This window comes from Schistocerca serialis, chromosome 4 (genome assembly GCF_023864345.2).
Source record: "Schistocerca serialis cubense isolate TAMUIC-IGC-003099 chromosome 4, iqSchSeri2.2, whole genome shotgun sequence".
NCBI classification, from domain to species: Eukaryota; Metazoa; Arthropoda; class Insecta; order Orthoptera; family Acrididae; genus Schistocerca; species Schistocerca serialis.
In genome coordinates, this window is record NC_064641.1 from 611937788 (window position 1) to 611954292 (window position 16505).

The following is a 16505-nucleotide window of genomic DNA, read 5'->3' on the forward strand; positions in this document are numbered from 1 at the left end:
ACCACCTGTGAATCACACTCACGCTGGCCGGTACGCCAACCACGGAGATTACACCGCTGTGTGGGTTCGATCCGGGTCTGGATCAACTTTCTGTTTCGCATACTTAGGATGCTGCGCGGTACGTTAAACGAGTAGGCCGTTATATGTATAGATACGTTCCTGATTTTTCTCTGCACTCTTAAAAATAGTATAAGGTATACAAATTAATGGGAGAATTTACATTTGCGATACGAGCATTTTTTTTTTTTTGTAGTCCGTTCTCAAGCCTTTGGAAGATTGAACAACTTTTCAGCCACGCCCTCAGTCCGTTCTGCCACCAGAGAAACTTGATGCAACAATTTTAAGAATTGTGACAGCTTCCCTATTTCTTCAAATTCTTGGAATCTATTTGCAAAGTCCTTGCCAATATCAGGTAAAGTATTGTTTGAAACTGAAGAAATTCTTGATTTCTAATATCTTTTTCAAAGACATCCAGCTTGTGACGCAAAGAAAACCCAGTTTATATTGCATCATTTATTAACTTCCTTTTTCCTTTTAACTCCGTGTTGAGCGCCTTTAAGAATTTCAGAAACTCATTCAGGAAAGCTCTCGTTTACTGGGGATTTCAAGGATCCCCTTGCTTTTTGTATATCCAGCTTTTCCAGGAACGAGGTTATTTTTCTTTTATTCGCCAGAGATGTTCTGTTACTTTACGTTTAACACTTTTCTATTGTAGTTAGTTGGAATATGCAGAATCACATTCACACAAAAACTCCTTGAACTACATATGCTGGAGAACAGAACGAAACCTCATAAAATGGTCTAGTTGACAAAGCTTACCATTACGCCTTTCAGAATAGAACTGAGACTGTGACAAACGGCCTTGTGGTGAATTACGCACTCATAAGACAGTAACTCAGTATTCTTATCCTCGATTCTTTTATGAAACCGTCTTCTTTGCCATGGCCCCATCAGTTGAAAGTGTGGTATACACCACTTCTAACAAACACCGAACAAGGCGCTCCATCGCTGGCCGCACTTCTCTGGGCGGCCCGCTGCTTCCATCGCTGGCCGTCTTCACACGCACGCTCCCTGACGTGGCCGAGAAATACATCGCTGGCCGCACTTCTCCGGGCGGCTCGCGGCTACCATCGCTGGCCGCCTTCGTGCGCGCGCGTTTGTCAGCACACAGCTATTGGCTACGCCAGGAAACATTGCGATTGGTTTTCCCTGGAAAACAGCGCCCCCATCGACGGCTCCATTAACTAGCAAGCCTTATATAAACCCGGCCGCCGCCGCAAACGACAATTCTCATCGGGAAGTGCAGTACGCCGTGTTCCAGCTGCTTGTGGATGACTCCCCGCACCACTCGAGGTTACCTGGCTGCTCGGCGGAAATCTAGCGACTTCACTTGGAGAGATTGAACTTCACTGGACTTGGGAATAATTACGGGACGTGCACCCCACTATGCACATTTGGACATTGGTATAACCAAACTTAATTATGCATTACTTCTGAGTGTGAGCCTGGGTAGACGCTTGGCTAACATAATTGTTAAAAAGTGATTTGTGATTTAATAAACCAGACCGACGAGGTTATTGTGTTATTCCTGGTTATAACAGAAAGGAAAACAATTTCATCGTAACAAATGTTTTATTTTGTTATGAAGCCATCGAATGTCTTGAACAAATCTTCTCTGCAAGTTTTCCTTTAAACGGGAGTAGTACTGGCAGTTCAGCCTTAAATGCTTTATTTCTGATGCAGGTTTCTGCTGCACTATTCATTTATTTATTGGTAGTGATTACGAAGTTACAGGACGAGCTCCTTTTGGCGCTCTGCCACTATCAAGCTTACCTGTGCAGAGGGTACGATAGGTATAACATTGTTCCTTGCGTCTATGCTAGTTTCTATGCTTACGTCTTAGCTGCATGACGTGGTCCATATTGCCTCTTGGAACATCAGTATCAGTTGTCTTCTGGTATGGTATCAACACTTTTATTTGTGTGATCTCGGTAAAATTATTGTTGACAGCTCCGGCTCCGACGAAGTTATATGCTTACAACGGAAATTATATTTCGCGTAAACCAGTGATTATATTCAATTTTCATAGATAGCATTTTGCGGTTTTACGTAAATAATCAACGTGCTGTTGTTTATTTTTGTCGTGATAATTTACCTTTTATCTTTCATAATCTAACAAATTTTCCTGGTATTTTTTATGTTTAAAATCTGTTCATTATGGATGTCCTCTGGGTATTTTACTGCATTTCTACTCTTCTTAAAATATTCGCTGTTACGTCCTTGAGGCAGGCCCTGCTCTAGGGGCTGGTGCCAAAATTTAAGGGTGCCGCTTGTAAATGTGAAAAAATATTAACGTGTCAAATGCTCAATAATACAAAAATTAATGTATGCAAAATAAGAAGGCTGCAAACAGAAGCCAAAAGGAAAAAACAAGCTGACATGTTAAAAATTTATATCCAGACTTGTACCAAGACAAATGACGAACCTGATAATCCAGCATTAAGTACCGGTACTTTTATAAAAGAAAATACGGAATCATCTAAATATGATAATGACAAGCAAATCTACAAACTTTGTAAATCGAGAGGAACTGCCTACATTCTACCATCACCATGTGAAAGCACTGAAAAATTTGCTTCAACGAGACAGTCACAGAAAGCGCTCTAAAAGCTTTGAGTACAGTTCCAGCTCTGCAGCCAAGAATTTCAGGAGACACCTAAATGCATTTTTTAGCAAGACGAGATCCATCTAAACCACTGCACAATTACGAATTTACTTCCTATGACACTGGTCGACATCTAAGCGCAAATTATTACACATTAATTTCAAGCATTGGGGATCACGTCTTACGAGACTGGCCAGTGTACTCTCTCCCACAAAATTGCGTTTAGTGTTTACGTTGTTGCAAAAATGTAGTCTGTATGGCTAGTTGCTACCACTTCGGCGAAACTTTAAAATAGCGTGAAATTTCCAAAAATTATATTCGGGCCCAAAAATCAACCAAAGGTAAAAACGTTGTAAAACTACAAATGTGGTCGTTCAAAGAATTATTAATGCCGAAACAAATCGTTGGAACGAGATGCTTCTAAGGATAGCAGCAATTACTAAAATGCTTGCTTAACGTGGTCGGGCTTTTCAAGGTACAACTGACAGATTGTTAGAGTATAAAAAAGGTAATTTCCGGAAACAGTTGAATTGCTACCTGCGTTTGATCCCATTATAGGAAAGCACGTATGTAGAGTGCTAAAGCAAGAAAAGACTATAGGTTACTATTTCGGGAAAAATATACAAAACGAGATAATAGATCTGCTGCATCGAATGTAAAGTTGCTTATTATTGATGAAATAAAAAATCCAAATATTTTTCCATAATTTTAGCCTGTACTTCTGACGCAAAGTATATCACATGATTCCCATAATCAGATATGTTTCAGTCAACAAATTTGACGCTGAAGTTGAAATTAAAATAATGAAACCTTTTTGGGCTTGTTACCAACCGAAACATCCACAGGAAAACAAACTTCTGACATTATGATTGGAGAACGTAATGACTTAAGTTTAAATTTGCATAATATTAGAGAGCAAAGATATGACAGGGTCCAATACGAGAGGCGATAACGCGGGATTGTAATCTAAAATTAAACAATATTATTTGCGAGCATTCTGTGTTTCTCATAGTAGCCACTCTCTGTCTTGTTGTTTAAGGTATGGCAAAATCATCCTTGTAAGCCGCTAATTTCTTCAGTATTATCCAAAAAAATGTAGTTATTTTTTCTGCATCTGTCTTTCAATGGATAATACTTTCAAAATATGTTCAAGGTATAACTTTGAAACCACTGAGTGACGCGAGATGGGAGAGTAAGATAGAGGGCTTAAATTCTTAGAAATACAAACTGGGAAATGTATACAACGCCTTGCCAAACATTTACGAGAGCAAAGGAATTGATAATTTAGTAAGAGTCGGGGCCTTAGGTTTATGTGTTCATTAGTTATTTGGCATAAAATACTAAATTCCCTTAACCCAATAAGCAAATTAATGCGAACAAATAATTTTCACCTGGCCTTTGCACTTTATCTTTAACAAAACTGCAAGATTTACGAGCCTTTGATCAGATTGGTCCTCTGATGATACTATCATTGATGCAAAGGAACTTGCTAATGAAATTATGCTGAGGCTAATTTTGGATCAACAATGGCAGGACACCACATTAGAAGAGTAAAAAGGAACTTGCCCATGCTGTTGTGATATTACGATTAAAGACTGATTTCATGCAGCTCTCCATGATGCTCAATGCTGTGCAAGACTCTTCATCTCTGAATAATTACTGCAAATTATACAAACTTCTGAATATCCTTCATGTAATCATGCCTTAATCTCTCTCTATGATTTTACACCCCCACCCCCCCCGCCCCCCCTCCTCCGCACTAACCCCTAATACCGCACTACTGGTGATCCCTTGACATATCAGAATGTGTCCTATCAACTGATCCCTTGTTGCAGTCAAGTTGCGAACGTGTATCTTTTCTCCTCACTTCTTTTCAGAACCTCCTTATTACTTACGGGATCTGCTCATCTTATTTTCACCATTCTTCAGTAATACCACATTTTAAAAGCTTCTATTCGCTTCTTGTCTAAACCGTTTATTGTCCATGTTTCACCTCCATACTTGCTTACACAAGACTTCCTAACACTTAAATTTTTATTCGAAGTTAGTAAATTTCTCTTCTTGAGAAATGCTTTTCTTGTCATTACCAGTACACATTTTGTATCCACTCTACTTCGACCATCATCAGTTAGCTTGCAACTCAAACAGCAGCCCTCATCTACTACTTTTAGTGCTTTGCTTCCTAATCTAATTTCCTCAGCATCACCTGATTTAGTGCTTTTGTTGATGTTCATCTGACAATCATATTCTCCCTTTAAGACGCTGTATATTCCGTTCAGCTGCTCTTCCACATTCTTTGCTGTCTGTGACAGAATTACGATGTCATCGGCCAGTCTCAGAGTTTTCATTTCTTCTCACTGAAGTTTAATTGCTGTTCCAAATTTTTCTTTTGTTTCCTTTAGTGCTTGCTCAGTGGACAGACTGAGTAACATCAGGGATATGCTACAACGCTGTAACACTTCCTTCTCAGCCATTGCTTCCTTTCTGTGCTCCTTGTCTCTTATAAATGCCGCGTGGTTCCTGTACAAATTGTAAATAACCTTTAGGTCTTCGTATTTCACACCCGCTACCTTCAGAATTTCAAAACGCTGTTCCAGTTAACATTGCCAAAAGCTTACTCTAAGTCTACAAATGCTATAAACGTAGGTTTGCCTGTCCTTAACCTGTCTTCTAAGAAAATTTCCAGTGTCAGTATTGTCTCACATGTTCCGACAATTCTCCGGAATCCAAACTTATCTTCCCTAAGGTTGGCTTCTAGCAGTTTTTCAGTTATTCTGTAAGAATTTGTGTTAGTATTTTACAGTCATGAATTATTAAACTCAGAGTTTGGAAATATATCTGTCGGCATCTGCTGGCTTTGGAACTGGAATTATTACATTCTTGTAAATAGCTATCTGGCACACCAGTCATAACTTATGCTCAGTTCACACAAAAAGATACATAACCTAACAGAAGTGCAACATAAAAGTAACAAAAACAAACCTCAAACCAAAATAACATAACCATTCATATTTTTCACTTGCATAAAAAAATCTCAGTAACACACAGTTTATGGATAATGTAATAGAGTTACTTAGAATAGGTCTCAAATGTAACACAGAACCAAACCTGCACAACAAACTATTAAAACACCGCATAGCTACAATGAAAGTCACAATAGATACTGCAAGGAGTCTATAAGTGAACAAAACGAGCTTGCAGTAAAAACAGCAAGACTTACAGAACCGGAAATACATAATACAAAACGCCACAACAGCAATACAAATACCAAACAAAACTCTCATAAACAACAAACTAGTAACACACAACGCAATAACAGTAAAGGCAGACAAGAGAAATAATGTAGTCATCATAAAACATGACGATTATACAGAAAAAGTACTAAATTACTTTCAGGCTAACACTATCACACACACACACACACACACACACACACACACACACACACACACACACACACACACACACACACACACACACACACACTGCAAACCCTATCAACAAATTCAATGCACAAGTCAAGAAAACAATTAAAAGTTGCAGTGCGTTCTTCACACAATGGGGAAATTAATCATTCACAGTAATGAATCACTGAACCCTATCTAATTCGCCCAGTAATTAACTGTATAGATATCCCAACACGTTTCTTAAGTGAAAAAAGAAACCTGAATAAACTGGTAACCAAATTCTAACATAACACAAAATACATAATAAAAATTGCAGAACGTTATTACATAATATATTACATACAAATACCCCAAGCAGGAAAATTGAGGAGCCTTCTATCAAAGATGCACAAGTCTATTTTTTTTCAGTTTTCTGATATCGACGTTTTATAGTGTTTAACGCACTAAATAGGTTCGTACCCTCACTGAGCATCAAAAACCGACGAAAAATCTTTAAAACGCATTTTAAAGGTATGGCTTAGCTTCAAAAATGACCAAGTCCTAGCAGTTGATGTTTCAGAAGTGACCAACTCCACCAATAACCAATCATAACAAAGAATTCTGTATGGAAAGTACTAATCTAAGGGACGTGTGAATAACGGTAGTTAGTATCAAAGATAACCACGTTTTCATTACTACAAGTTATTTGTTTGGCGTTAAAAACAGCAGACAAAAGAATTCCATGAGTGTGGTTATTCTGCTAATATGATTTTTAGTTTTTTGCCTGTCCTGCAAAAAATCTTAAGTCGACCTGTTTATCTTTGATATTAGGCTCCTTCATTTCATTTCACATATACCACTAACAGAAACGATAGGAATCATAAAGAAAAACCCTCCACACAACAGAAATGTACATGCCATTGAGAATTATGAAATGAGAAATTTATTACAACTTACTTCTTCTCAAAATTATTTTGAATTTGAAAATAAAATTTACACAGTTCAGATGGAGATGCAATGGCAAATTGTATCACAGTCACCATAGCAGGCATATTACTAGATTAGAAGTGAAATTCTTCTATGCAAACTGTTCAGTTCTAATGACAGACTCCTGCTAGTAGCCGATGACCACGACAGACAAATGGTCGGTTAGCAACTAAACGTCTTGCACCCTAATATAAAATTTACAATGGAAGTAGAAAACAACAAATCCATAAACATTTTAGATCTAGAAATAAGCAACAACAGCTAAAAGTGAAAAACAATCACAAATAAACCTACCAATCTTGCAGCACCACACCGCCAAATAATGAAGAAGATGAACAAGTTGTTCAAGAAAATGAAATTAAAATTAGCATTTCATATGAGTAACTCGAGGGCCAAAATGTGATCAACATAAAATACAGAAAAACTTGCTCAAAACGGAATCGCCTGGGATTAAAATAATTTTCCTAATTGGGCAAATTTCCAGATTACACAAAACTCACTGGGCTCTGTAAAATTTGTCGGGTATCATGCACAAAAGTACAGTAAAATTTTTTAATTATGCATATATTGTATTTTCCGTACCTTCACTCCAACACAGTAGACGTTCATTTACTGTATATTGAACAACAGATCACTGGACTATTACACTAACTGATAAATAACATGACATTTCTATATTTTTACTCGAACTTTAAATTCGTTTATTATTGTATGTTTATTTGATTTACGTTAAACTTCTTTCGCCACATATCAAGTAGGTAATTTTTTTGGACCATACAATAGTTCCAACATGTTGGGAAAATTTGTGTGTGCTGCAAATCGCATAACTTCGTTTATGCATGCAGTGGCTTCTTCAGGCGTCTTAATTTTTCTAGGGACATGATTTTGCTCTTCTTCTCCCTTTGTTTCTTCTTCACCATCCTCTGTGTTGCGAATTTCTATTAAATATGTAGCTGAAGTGAAAGTGGAGTGAGTTAACAGAAAGTCGTCACTCCGAATGTAATGATCTGCATACATGAAATGTTTCGCATTTTCATTAATGCAGCAACTGCTGCTGCATTTTCTTGAACTTCTATGGCCACACAGGCGTCTTGTTCTTGACCCCCAAATACCGATTTGTTAAAGCACTTCGTGACAGTTTCGGGTCTTATTTCCTTTACTGCCAAACCAATCCAATTTACTGCATCCAGGACAGAAACTGACCGTGCAAGAGCAAACGCACTTTCGGCTTCTTCAACACTAAGAATAAGAGATTGCATAAGTAATCGCCTATAATGACATTTGAGTGTGAAAATAACCGCCTGCTCCATGGGTTCTGTGAGGCTGTTTGAACCTGGAGGGAACCAAGTCAATTTCACGTTTCATAACGTTACTTTCGGGTGACAGATTGCACTGTCTAGGAAAAGGAGAACTTAACGATTTCCTTTTTTCACTTTGGCATTGAAAGAGCCCAGCCGTTCTCCCATAAGACCATTCAGCATTCACGCCTTTTATTGCTTCGCCATGTGACTGGAAGCTTAATGACGTCTATGTTTTTGAAACAACGGGATTTGCCGCCTTTCCAATGACCAGTGACTTCTCCGTTTCACCTAACATGTTTCTACACAGCAGTACAGTGAGTCTTTCCTAGGATATTTTTCCGCCGGTAGACTTTTCACCTTGCGTTGCCATCGATTTTGAAGGCAGCGCGCCATAAAATAGTCCAGTTTTATCGGCAGTGGACACGTTTTTCGGGTCATAATTCACAATTAAGTTGGACGGTATTGTCTACCATTCTGTTGCTACACTTTCCTGCATATCCTTACCTTCCCTACACACTTCATACCACACGATGTTGTGCCTAGCTTTGAAACTGTCCAGCCATCCTGTGGATGCATTAAACTCCGTAATTCCAAGCTCTTTGGCGACTTTCAGAGCCTCACTCTGCAACATGGGTCCATTCCCACAATATTTCGTTGCTTTCTTCATTTTCGGTCTTTTTCGCCTTTCTTTTGATCTGCCCGTTCCCTTTCATCCATTCGTCCCGAATCTTATCCTTGTTTCTTAAAGTTTCATAAATCTGTGTTTTACCGCATTTGAAACGCAGCATAACTTCGCGCATAGAGAGTTTGTCTTTCTCACTCGCCTCGATTTCATTAATCTTTTCGTTAAGTGTTAACAACACACACTGTTCGTTCGATAACATGTTACTGTATCTCTTAAAGTGCTACTAGTCAACTGAAACTAGCAGAAAATAATGACGTTGCCGGGTAAACCCATTGTTTAACGGAACAATAACCACCTCTCTTTCACTGCGCACATTACAGCAGAGTGTTGGTAGATGCGCAACAATGTTGCTGTATGCGCCGGTGTGTGTCAATAATGAGGAAAACGAGAAAGCCGACAAACAGAGTGCTGACGAACGAACCGTTTCCTTTGATGTACTATACCGACACTGAACATAACTTATTCGTTGCTGCACAAAGCGGAGCGGTTTTAGGTCCACACCAGCAGCACCGCGCTGCGCTGAACCTCTTTTCTTGGTTTGCGCCGCTTAACAGAGGTATTAAAAGTAATGCCCTTGTATAATCGTGGATAACTAATGAACTGTAATACAGTAGTAATGTATAGGCTCTTTTCCGCATTATACAATGAATTATTAAGTATATTCTATGATTTGCTTCCCGTTTCCGCGTTAGGCACGTTCCGCTTTACACAAAAAAGCAGCATATAGAAGTGCACTGAATGCGTCGGGACTGAAGTACTTGCACAGTTTGGGAGATTTCCGAATTGTACATGTGCCGATTTGAGCAAGTTTTACTTTGTTTCCACTTTTTCAAATTCAGGCACCTACAGTCCTTCCTTCTGACAACTGTAACAAATGTTATATCCGGTAAATAGGTAGGAATTTCAGATTCAAACTTCATACACGAAACTACTAAAGCAACCATTCCACATCTTATTTACATTTAAAAGGCAAATACATTAGGCAGAAAATATTGAAAATGACACAAACAATTTACACAAAGTACCTAAAGGACATACGAAGAACATTTTAGAGGAAATGAAAATACAGAAAAATACCCAGAGGACATCCATAATGAACAAATAGATTTTAAACATAAAAAATACCTGGAAAATTTGTTACATTATAATAGAAAAAGGGTAAATTATCACGACAAACATAAAAGAGTAGAACATTTATTACCCACGTAAAACCACAAAATACTTTCTCTGAAAATTAAACATAATCACTGACTCTCTGCGAAATATAATTTCCATTGTAAACATAGAACCTCGCTGGAGTCGGAGTTGTCAAAAATAATTTTAAAGAGCACTCAAACAAAAGTGATAATGACATAACAGAAAGACAACTGACACGCTCCAAGAGGCAATATCGACCACGTCATGCAGCTAAGACGTAAGCATAATGTGGCGACGTAGACGTTGAAGCTAACATAGACGTAAGGAATAAAGCTATACCTATTATACCGTCTGCGGAGGTACGCTTGATAATGGCAGTAAGCCGAAACGAACTCGTCCCGTAACTTCGTAATCACGACGAGTAAATCAGTTAATAGTGCAATAGAAACCTGTACCAAAAATAAAATAGTCGTTTATCGAAATCGTGCATGCTGCGAGCCCACTAGAAAAGAAATTGTTGAATACTTTACTTACAAGTCAAGAAACCGCACCAAAATTACAGTAGTCGGCCGGAGTGGCCGAGCGGTTCTAGGCGCTACAGTCTGGAACCGCGCGACCGCTACGGTCGCAGGTTCGAATCCTGCCTCGGGCATGGATGTGTGTGATGTCCTTAGGTTAGTTAGGTTTAAGTAGTTCTAAGTTCTAGAGGACTAATGACCTTAGAAGTTAAGTCCCATAGTGCTCAGAGCCATTTGAACCATTCTGAATTACAGTAGTTGAATCTTTTTGTTCTCCTTGTAGATAGTTGAATTTCTTGAATAATGGCGATGATATCCTTTTTGTCTTCAAAAAGTGTCGCTGCCCCTTCCAACATACGTACATTATATTAACCACCTCGCCGCGCGGGATTAGTCGAGCGGTCTCGGGCGCTGCAGTCATGGACTGTGCGGCTGGTCCCGGCGGAGGTTCGAGTCCTCCCTCGGACATGGGTGTGTGTGTTTGTCCTTAGGAAAATTTAGGTTAAGTAGTGTGTAAGCTTAGGGACTGATGACCTTAGCAGTTAAGTCCCTTAGGATTTCACACACATTTTTTATTAACCACCTCAGAGTTTAAAACAGCTTCTGGCCATTAAGTTTCCAGCATACACGCGACACTGCTCTGCAGACTTTTCTTGCTCGTTCCTGCACCGAGCTAGTATGACATGCTTTTTTTGTAAGACGTTAAAATGTCTAACGTTTATCTCGACGTGCTGCACTGACAGGGGGAAAGTTTTATGCAACTTCTTATACACTGTTTTGTAATGTCGCTTTAAATTAGCATCTTTTAAATGAACACTTTTAGCAAGACCGACCATTTGTTGCACATGAAGCAAATTTGAAAGACTTTAGCCCTGTCAGGTAATGTAAAACAATATTGTACTGTCCACCCAATCAGAAACTATTTTTACAATCAACTTTAAGCATTTTAGTATCCGTGCGAACCGAATCATAAAACGTTATTAGCGCACGTCAATGAACAGCACAGACAAACGAACGCTCGCATCGCATGAGAACAGAACCATGTATGGCTCAAATGGCTTTTAGTCTATGGGACTTAACATCCGAGGTCATCAGCCCCCTAGCCATAGAACCACTTAAACTGAACTAACCTAACGACACCACACACATCCATGCTCGAGGTAGGATTCGAATCTGCGACTGAAGCAGCAGCGCGGTTCCGGACTGAAGCAACGCCACCTAGGAACAAGGCCTCACAGCGCGACTCGTGACGTCACGACTAGGGGTCCGAAATACCGAGCGGCTTGTTAGGCTCTGCGCCACGTATATGAAAACATTAAACAGTTTCCTGGTAGACTATTCACTGTTTTATACACAAATCTGTAAACAAACGCTAATCATTCTCACAGGAGAATTACATTGTTCAAATTTCGTAAACTATAGCTCCAAAGGTGAAAATACTTTTTAATTTCCGTCACTCGCGTTTGAAAATGCGAATTTCTAATTCCATAACTCTGACAGCACTATTTTCACCGTGTAAGTCACAATGCATAATTTAATTGAAAATGAGGTACCGCAATTGGAAAGACTGACAATCAATCGAAGCAGGTACTCTGGGACTTGTATCTATGTCAAATTCTAGTTTCGTATGACAGATACCTCATTTGGCAGTCATCTACAGTTTTATACTTAAGAAAACATTACCGTACAGAAACTTGTGTAAACTTCACTGAACCTTCTACATACTACTTAGTTTAAGAGATTTGCCAGTAGAAGACTAGGTAGTGTTAAGTTATTAGGTATTATAAATTGACATGGGAATCACACATTAGAATCATTACAAACTCTGACAAACTTGCCCACTGTAAGCCATTGTTTATCAGCTTGAAAATATTAATTGTTATAAATTTGCACATTTCCACTGTTCTACTGTATACAAAGACTAACTTAACAGAATACCAGCTTAGGCAGGATTTACACTCTCATGGAACTGAGGTTTAACTGAAGAATGGGACACCACCCATCAGCTTCATGTAATGACATATCTTAAGAACCTGTTGTTACTTTTTACTGTACAAACTGATCCATTTATATTCACCCATCCACATACTGATCCCCATCTTTTAATTAAAATACTTGTCATTTGATACACTGATCATTGGCAATGGGTATTACAGCATTGTAAAAATTTAAAATGTCATCTATAGAGCCATTTGTGAAAGCAGATGAGTGGTATCCCAATCTTCAGTAATGCCAGAACTAGAAATAGTGTGCATCTTCACATACCTTACTGCAGATTATCTAAATCATAGAACAGCAATGTAGTGAGTATGAAGCTGTTTAACAAACTGCCTCTAGAATGGGTAGAAGCTTTAATTGATTTATTCAAGCACAAGTAGTACAGTTGGTTATCAGTAAATCCTCCCTACTCACTTGAATGTATGAGTGTAAATATCACAGTGATAACTGCTCGGTGAGTGTACCATAATTTCCTTAATGATTTCAATTTAAGATGTACTATACAAATCGTTTTAGCTTGAATATTTTACTTTATGGAAAATCTGTTGTAACATTGTTTTTTAATTTGTGTAAAGTAATTTTTGTATACATGCTGTATACTTTTTAAACATTTGTAATTTGACTGTCTATTGCTGCAATAGCTAAATGACAATTAAATTCTTTTACTATTCACTATTTAATGCTGTCCCAGAGGAAAAAAATCACTGCTATTCCAAACTCCAAAAACATTATCAATTTCTCTCAAATGAAGAATGGCTTAAGTTATGTATTGTCCTCCCACCTCCCCGAAATATTGGTTGTATTGACAGACTGGACCTGTTCTGCAGATTAATATTTACTTATGATGATGGCAGACTAGCATGCTAATACTAGCAATGAATTGTTCTCCTTGTGAGAATAATTAATTTACTGACTGGACAAAAATATATACAAAAACTTGTCAACCACAGAGCAGGAGCAGCATTAATTATATATTTACTGATGAACAGAAAAGACTATTCCCCTAATTCTATGAGATTGGGGTTTCACAGAGAATTTGTGGTAACAAATTAATCTGTAGCAAAGCCTCATGTTTACGGCTGCACCATTTCGAAGAGAGCAGAAGGGGTCCAATACATAACATTTACCAACAAGATGTATGGGATACTGTGCATGAAATAAAAACAGAAAATAGAAATAAACATTTATTTCACATCATCTTCCCAAGCCCCAAACAGTATAATTTAACATTTTTTCAATCTTTTGTACACAGTTACATTTTTAACAGTAGTTACATCATTTCTCCTCTTGGTGTAATTGTTTAGCAAAATATTTGCACAGCAAAACAGTATGCAATTCATGACTGAATCAATTGAGTGTTTATTTTTACAGTGAAACCCATAAAAAAGATTGCTGGGAATGTTGTGGGATGCTACCTTCACAAGTACATTTCTCTGATTTGCCTGTTCTAAAAATAAAATTTCCTGGTCTTTTAGCATTTTCTGTAGAGTTAAATAGACATATGTCACACACACTACTACATCATCTGCAGGATATGTCAACCCTCCTCTGTCTTTTACCATAATCAAATCATCACCACCCTGCTTCATTTCATCTGTAGTAAGGAATACCTTACAATATTCACAATGGTTTTTTTTTAATAGCTTGGTGTGAGCAGTAACCTGCTATGTAATGCAACAGTGGCCAAGTATTCTCATCTATTCCATCAACATCATTTTCATCTACTGCTACATTTAAAAATTCTGGTATTGATGTTTCTTTTAATCCCTGAATTTCAGTATGAGTAGAAAAAATATCAGTGGTCTTAATAACAACATCCCCAACTACTTTCGACCGAAGCACAAGGGAAAACATAGACTGTGCCCTTAGTTTTTGTTCAGTTTCAAAAACTTGTCTTAGAGAAACATGATAATTTCCCCCACATAGCTGGCGGTATTTGCCGAACCTGTCTTCTAAACTGTCTGTCTGTACTTTTCCTAACAGCAAATATGATCTGTTTTTCTCAGAAAGCCAGTAGTCACTGAAGTCTATCAAAGCAGCAGTTGTGTGTTTCAAAGTGCTATGTGTCTCTCGAGTAAGTTTTCTTTCATCACTACACTCTTCCCAAGAACATAACCATGAGATGAAGCACTGTAAGAATTCTTGTATGTGATGGGATTTACTAGTCACAGGTTCTTGGAAAATATTTCTTAACCTCTGTCCCTTGAGTAATGTTTTTACATTTACAATATCCCACCAACGAATTATTATTTTGATGAATGTTGCAGTACTTTCCCAGTTGCTAATTGCTTTCTTTGAACCAAATGTGTCCAAAGCAACAACTGTCGTATCACTGAAAATACGCAACACTAACTTGACATTTTGGCGCTCAATTGAGTTAGGAAATAGAGACTTCAAAGTTAAGGAACTGCCATATTGCAATAGTTCATCTTTTTCTATCAAGTGCAATTCTTTCAGTGCTCCAACGGAAGACAAACCTCCCTTCAAACTGTCACTGAAGTCAGGAAAACACAAGATCTGCTCCTTTTGGTTAAACCAGTTATTGCGGATACACTTCAAAATATGGACAGTGTCCACAAAATAATACAATGGGCGATTTGGAGAAGACTGTACAGGGTGATCATACTTTATTTTCACATCTGGAGGAGTAGAAAACTTAGACATTGCTTTCTTATTAATTGCATTATTGTCTGCTACTATACCAACCACCTCAAATCCAACTGCTTCTAATTTAACAATGACTGCTTTAATGTAAGAGAACAGAACATCACCCTGAATAGTATGAACTGGCAGAATAGACACCACATCCTTGTAAGGTGATTCCATGCTCTGAACCATAAAAACATAGGCGCTGGTTGCACACAAAAATTTTTCAGTGTTAAAGGCACATCCTACAACATTTTCAGCTTTGTAATCAAGCTGAGACTTCAGATGAATTTCATCCATCAACAGGAGCACAGTTTTAGCATCTGAGGATAAAGTACCTACTTTATTTGTGATGTAGCTCATAAACTGATGACCCTGTTGCTCAATGACAGGATTTGTTGAGAGTTTACTACAAAGCCTTGAAAGGGTGTTAGGACTAGGCATAGAAAAACTGTCAGTGTTCCTCAAAAATTTGTAAGCATGTGGGCTTATAGAATGTACTAATGACCACATTATCATAGAGTTAGTATCATACCTAAATTGAGTTGAACTTCTGCACTTCAAAAATGAAATCTGTTCCTTCAAAAATGTAATTTTAGTTTCGTTTCCTGGCAACTTTTCTAATAAATTTTGTAATAACTGGTCAATTAAAGGCAAAATGTTATCTACAGGAGCCTCAGAACTATTATACAGAAGATAAATGTTCTTAAGAACATCACTTACCACCTGTATGTTGTTTACTTTCATGGGAAATTTCATGTTTCCAATACATTTCACTTCAATATCATTATTGAAGACACTGAGTAATAAACCACTGCTTATAACTACGTGGCAAAAAATTCTTGGGTAAGGATTATGCTTTAGTAACACTAGGCTCACACTGTCAGATTTGTTTATCACTACCCAGTCACTGTGCTTTTCACATTCACTCAACTTTGTTTTCATTTGTTCTAAACTATCGACCGATATCGCATCAATCATTTTCGCATGTGTGTCCACACTTTCTTGGATAGCAATTTGAAGAGCACGATTTTCTAAACGCCCCCTACGAATTTCTGGGTCCTCTCGCACTGCAGTTTGATGACTCGACAAGTAAGATGGGCATCCAGGCAACTTCGATGGGATAGCATCTGAAAAAATTAATAACGAAGTATGAAACCGATCTCACAGCATATAAGTGAA

At 38.0% G+C, this 16505-nt stretch overlaps 1 protein-coding gene across 1 annotated transcript in view; it reads right to left on the bottom strand.

Moving 5' to 3' along the window:
* LOC126474637 (uncharacterized) overlaps positions 1-16505 on the bottom strand; it is a 71241-nt gene that overhangs the window by 54216 nt on the left and 520 nt on the right. The window contains exon 3 of the mRNA XM_050102116.1: positions 15155-16453. Coding sequence (XP_049958073.1) covers positions 15155-16453 — 1299 coding nt within the window. The remainder of the gene's footprint in view (positions 1-15154; positions 16454-16505) is intronic.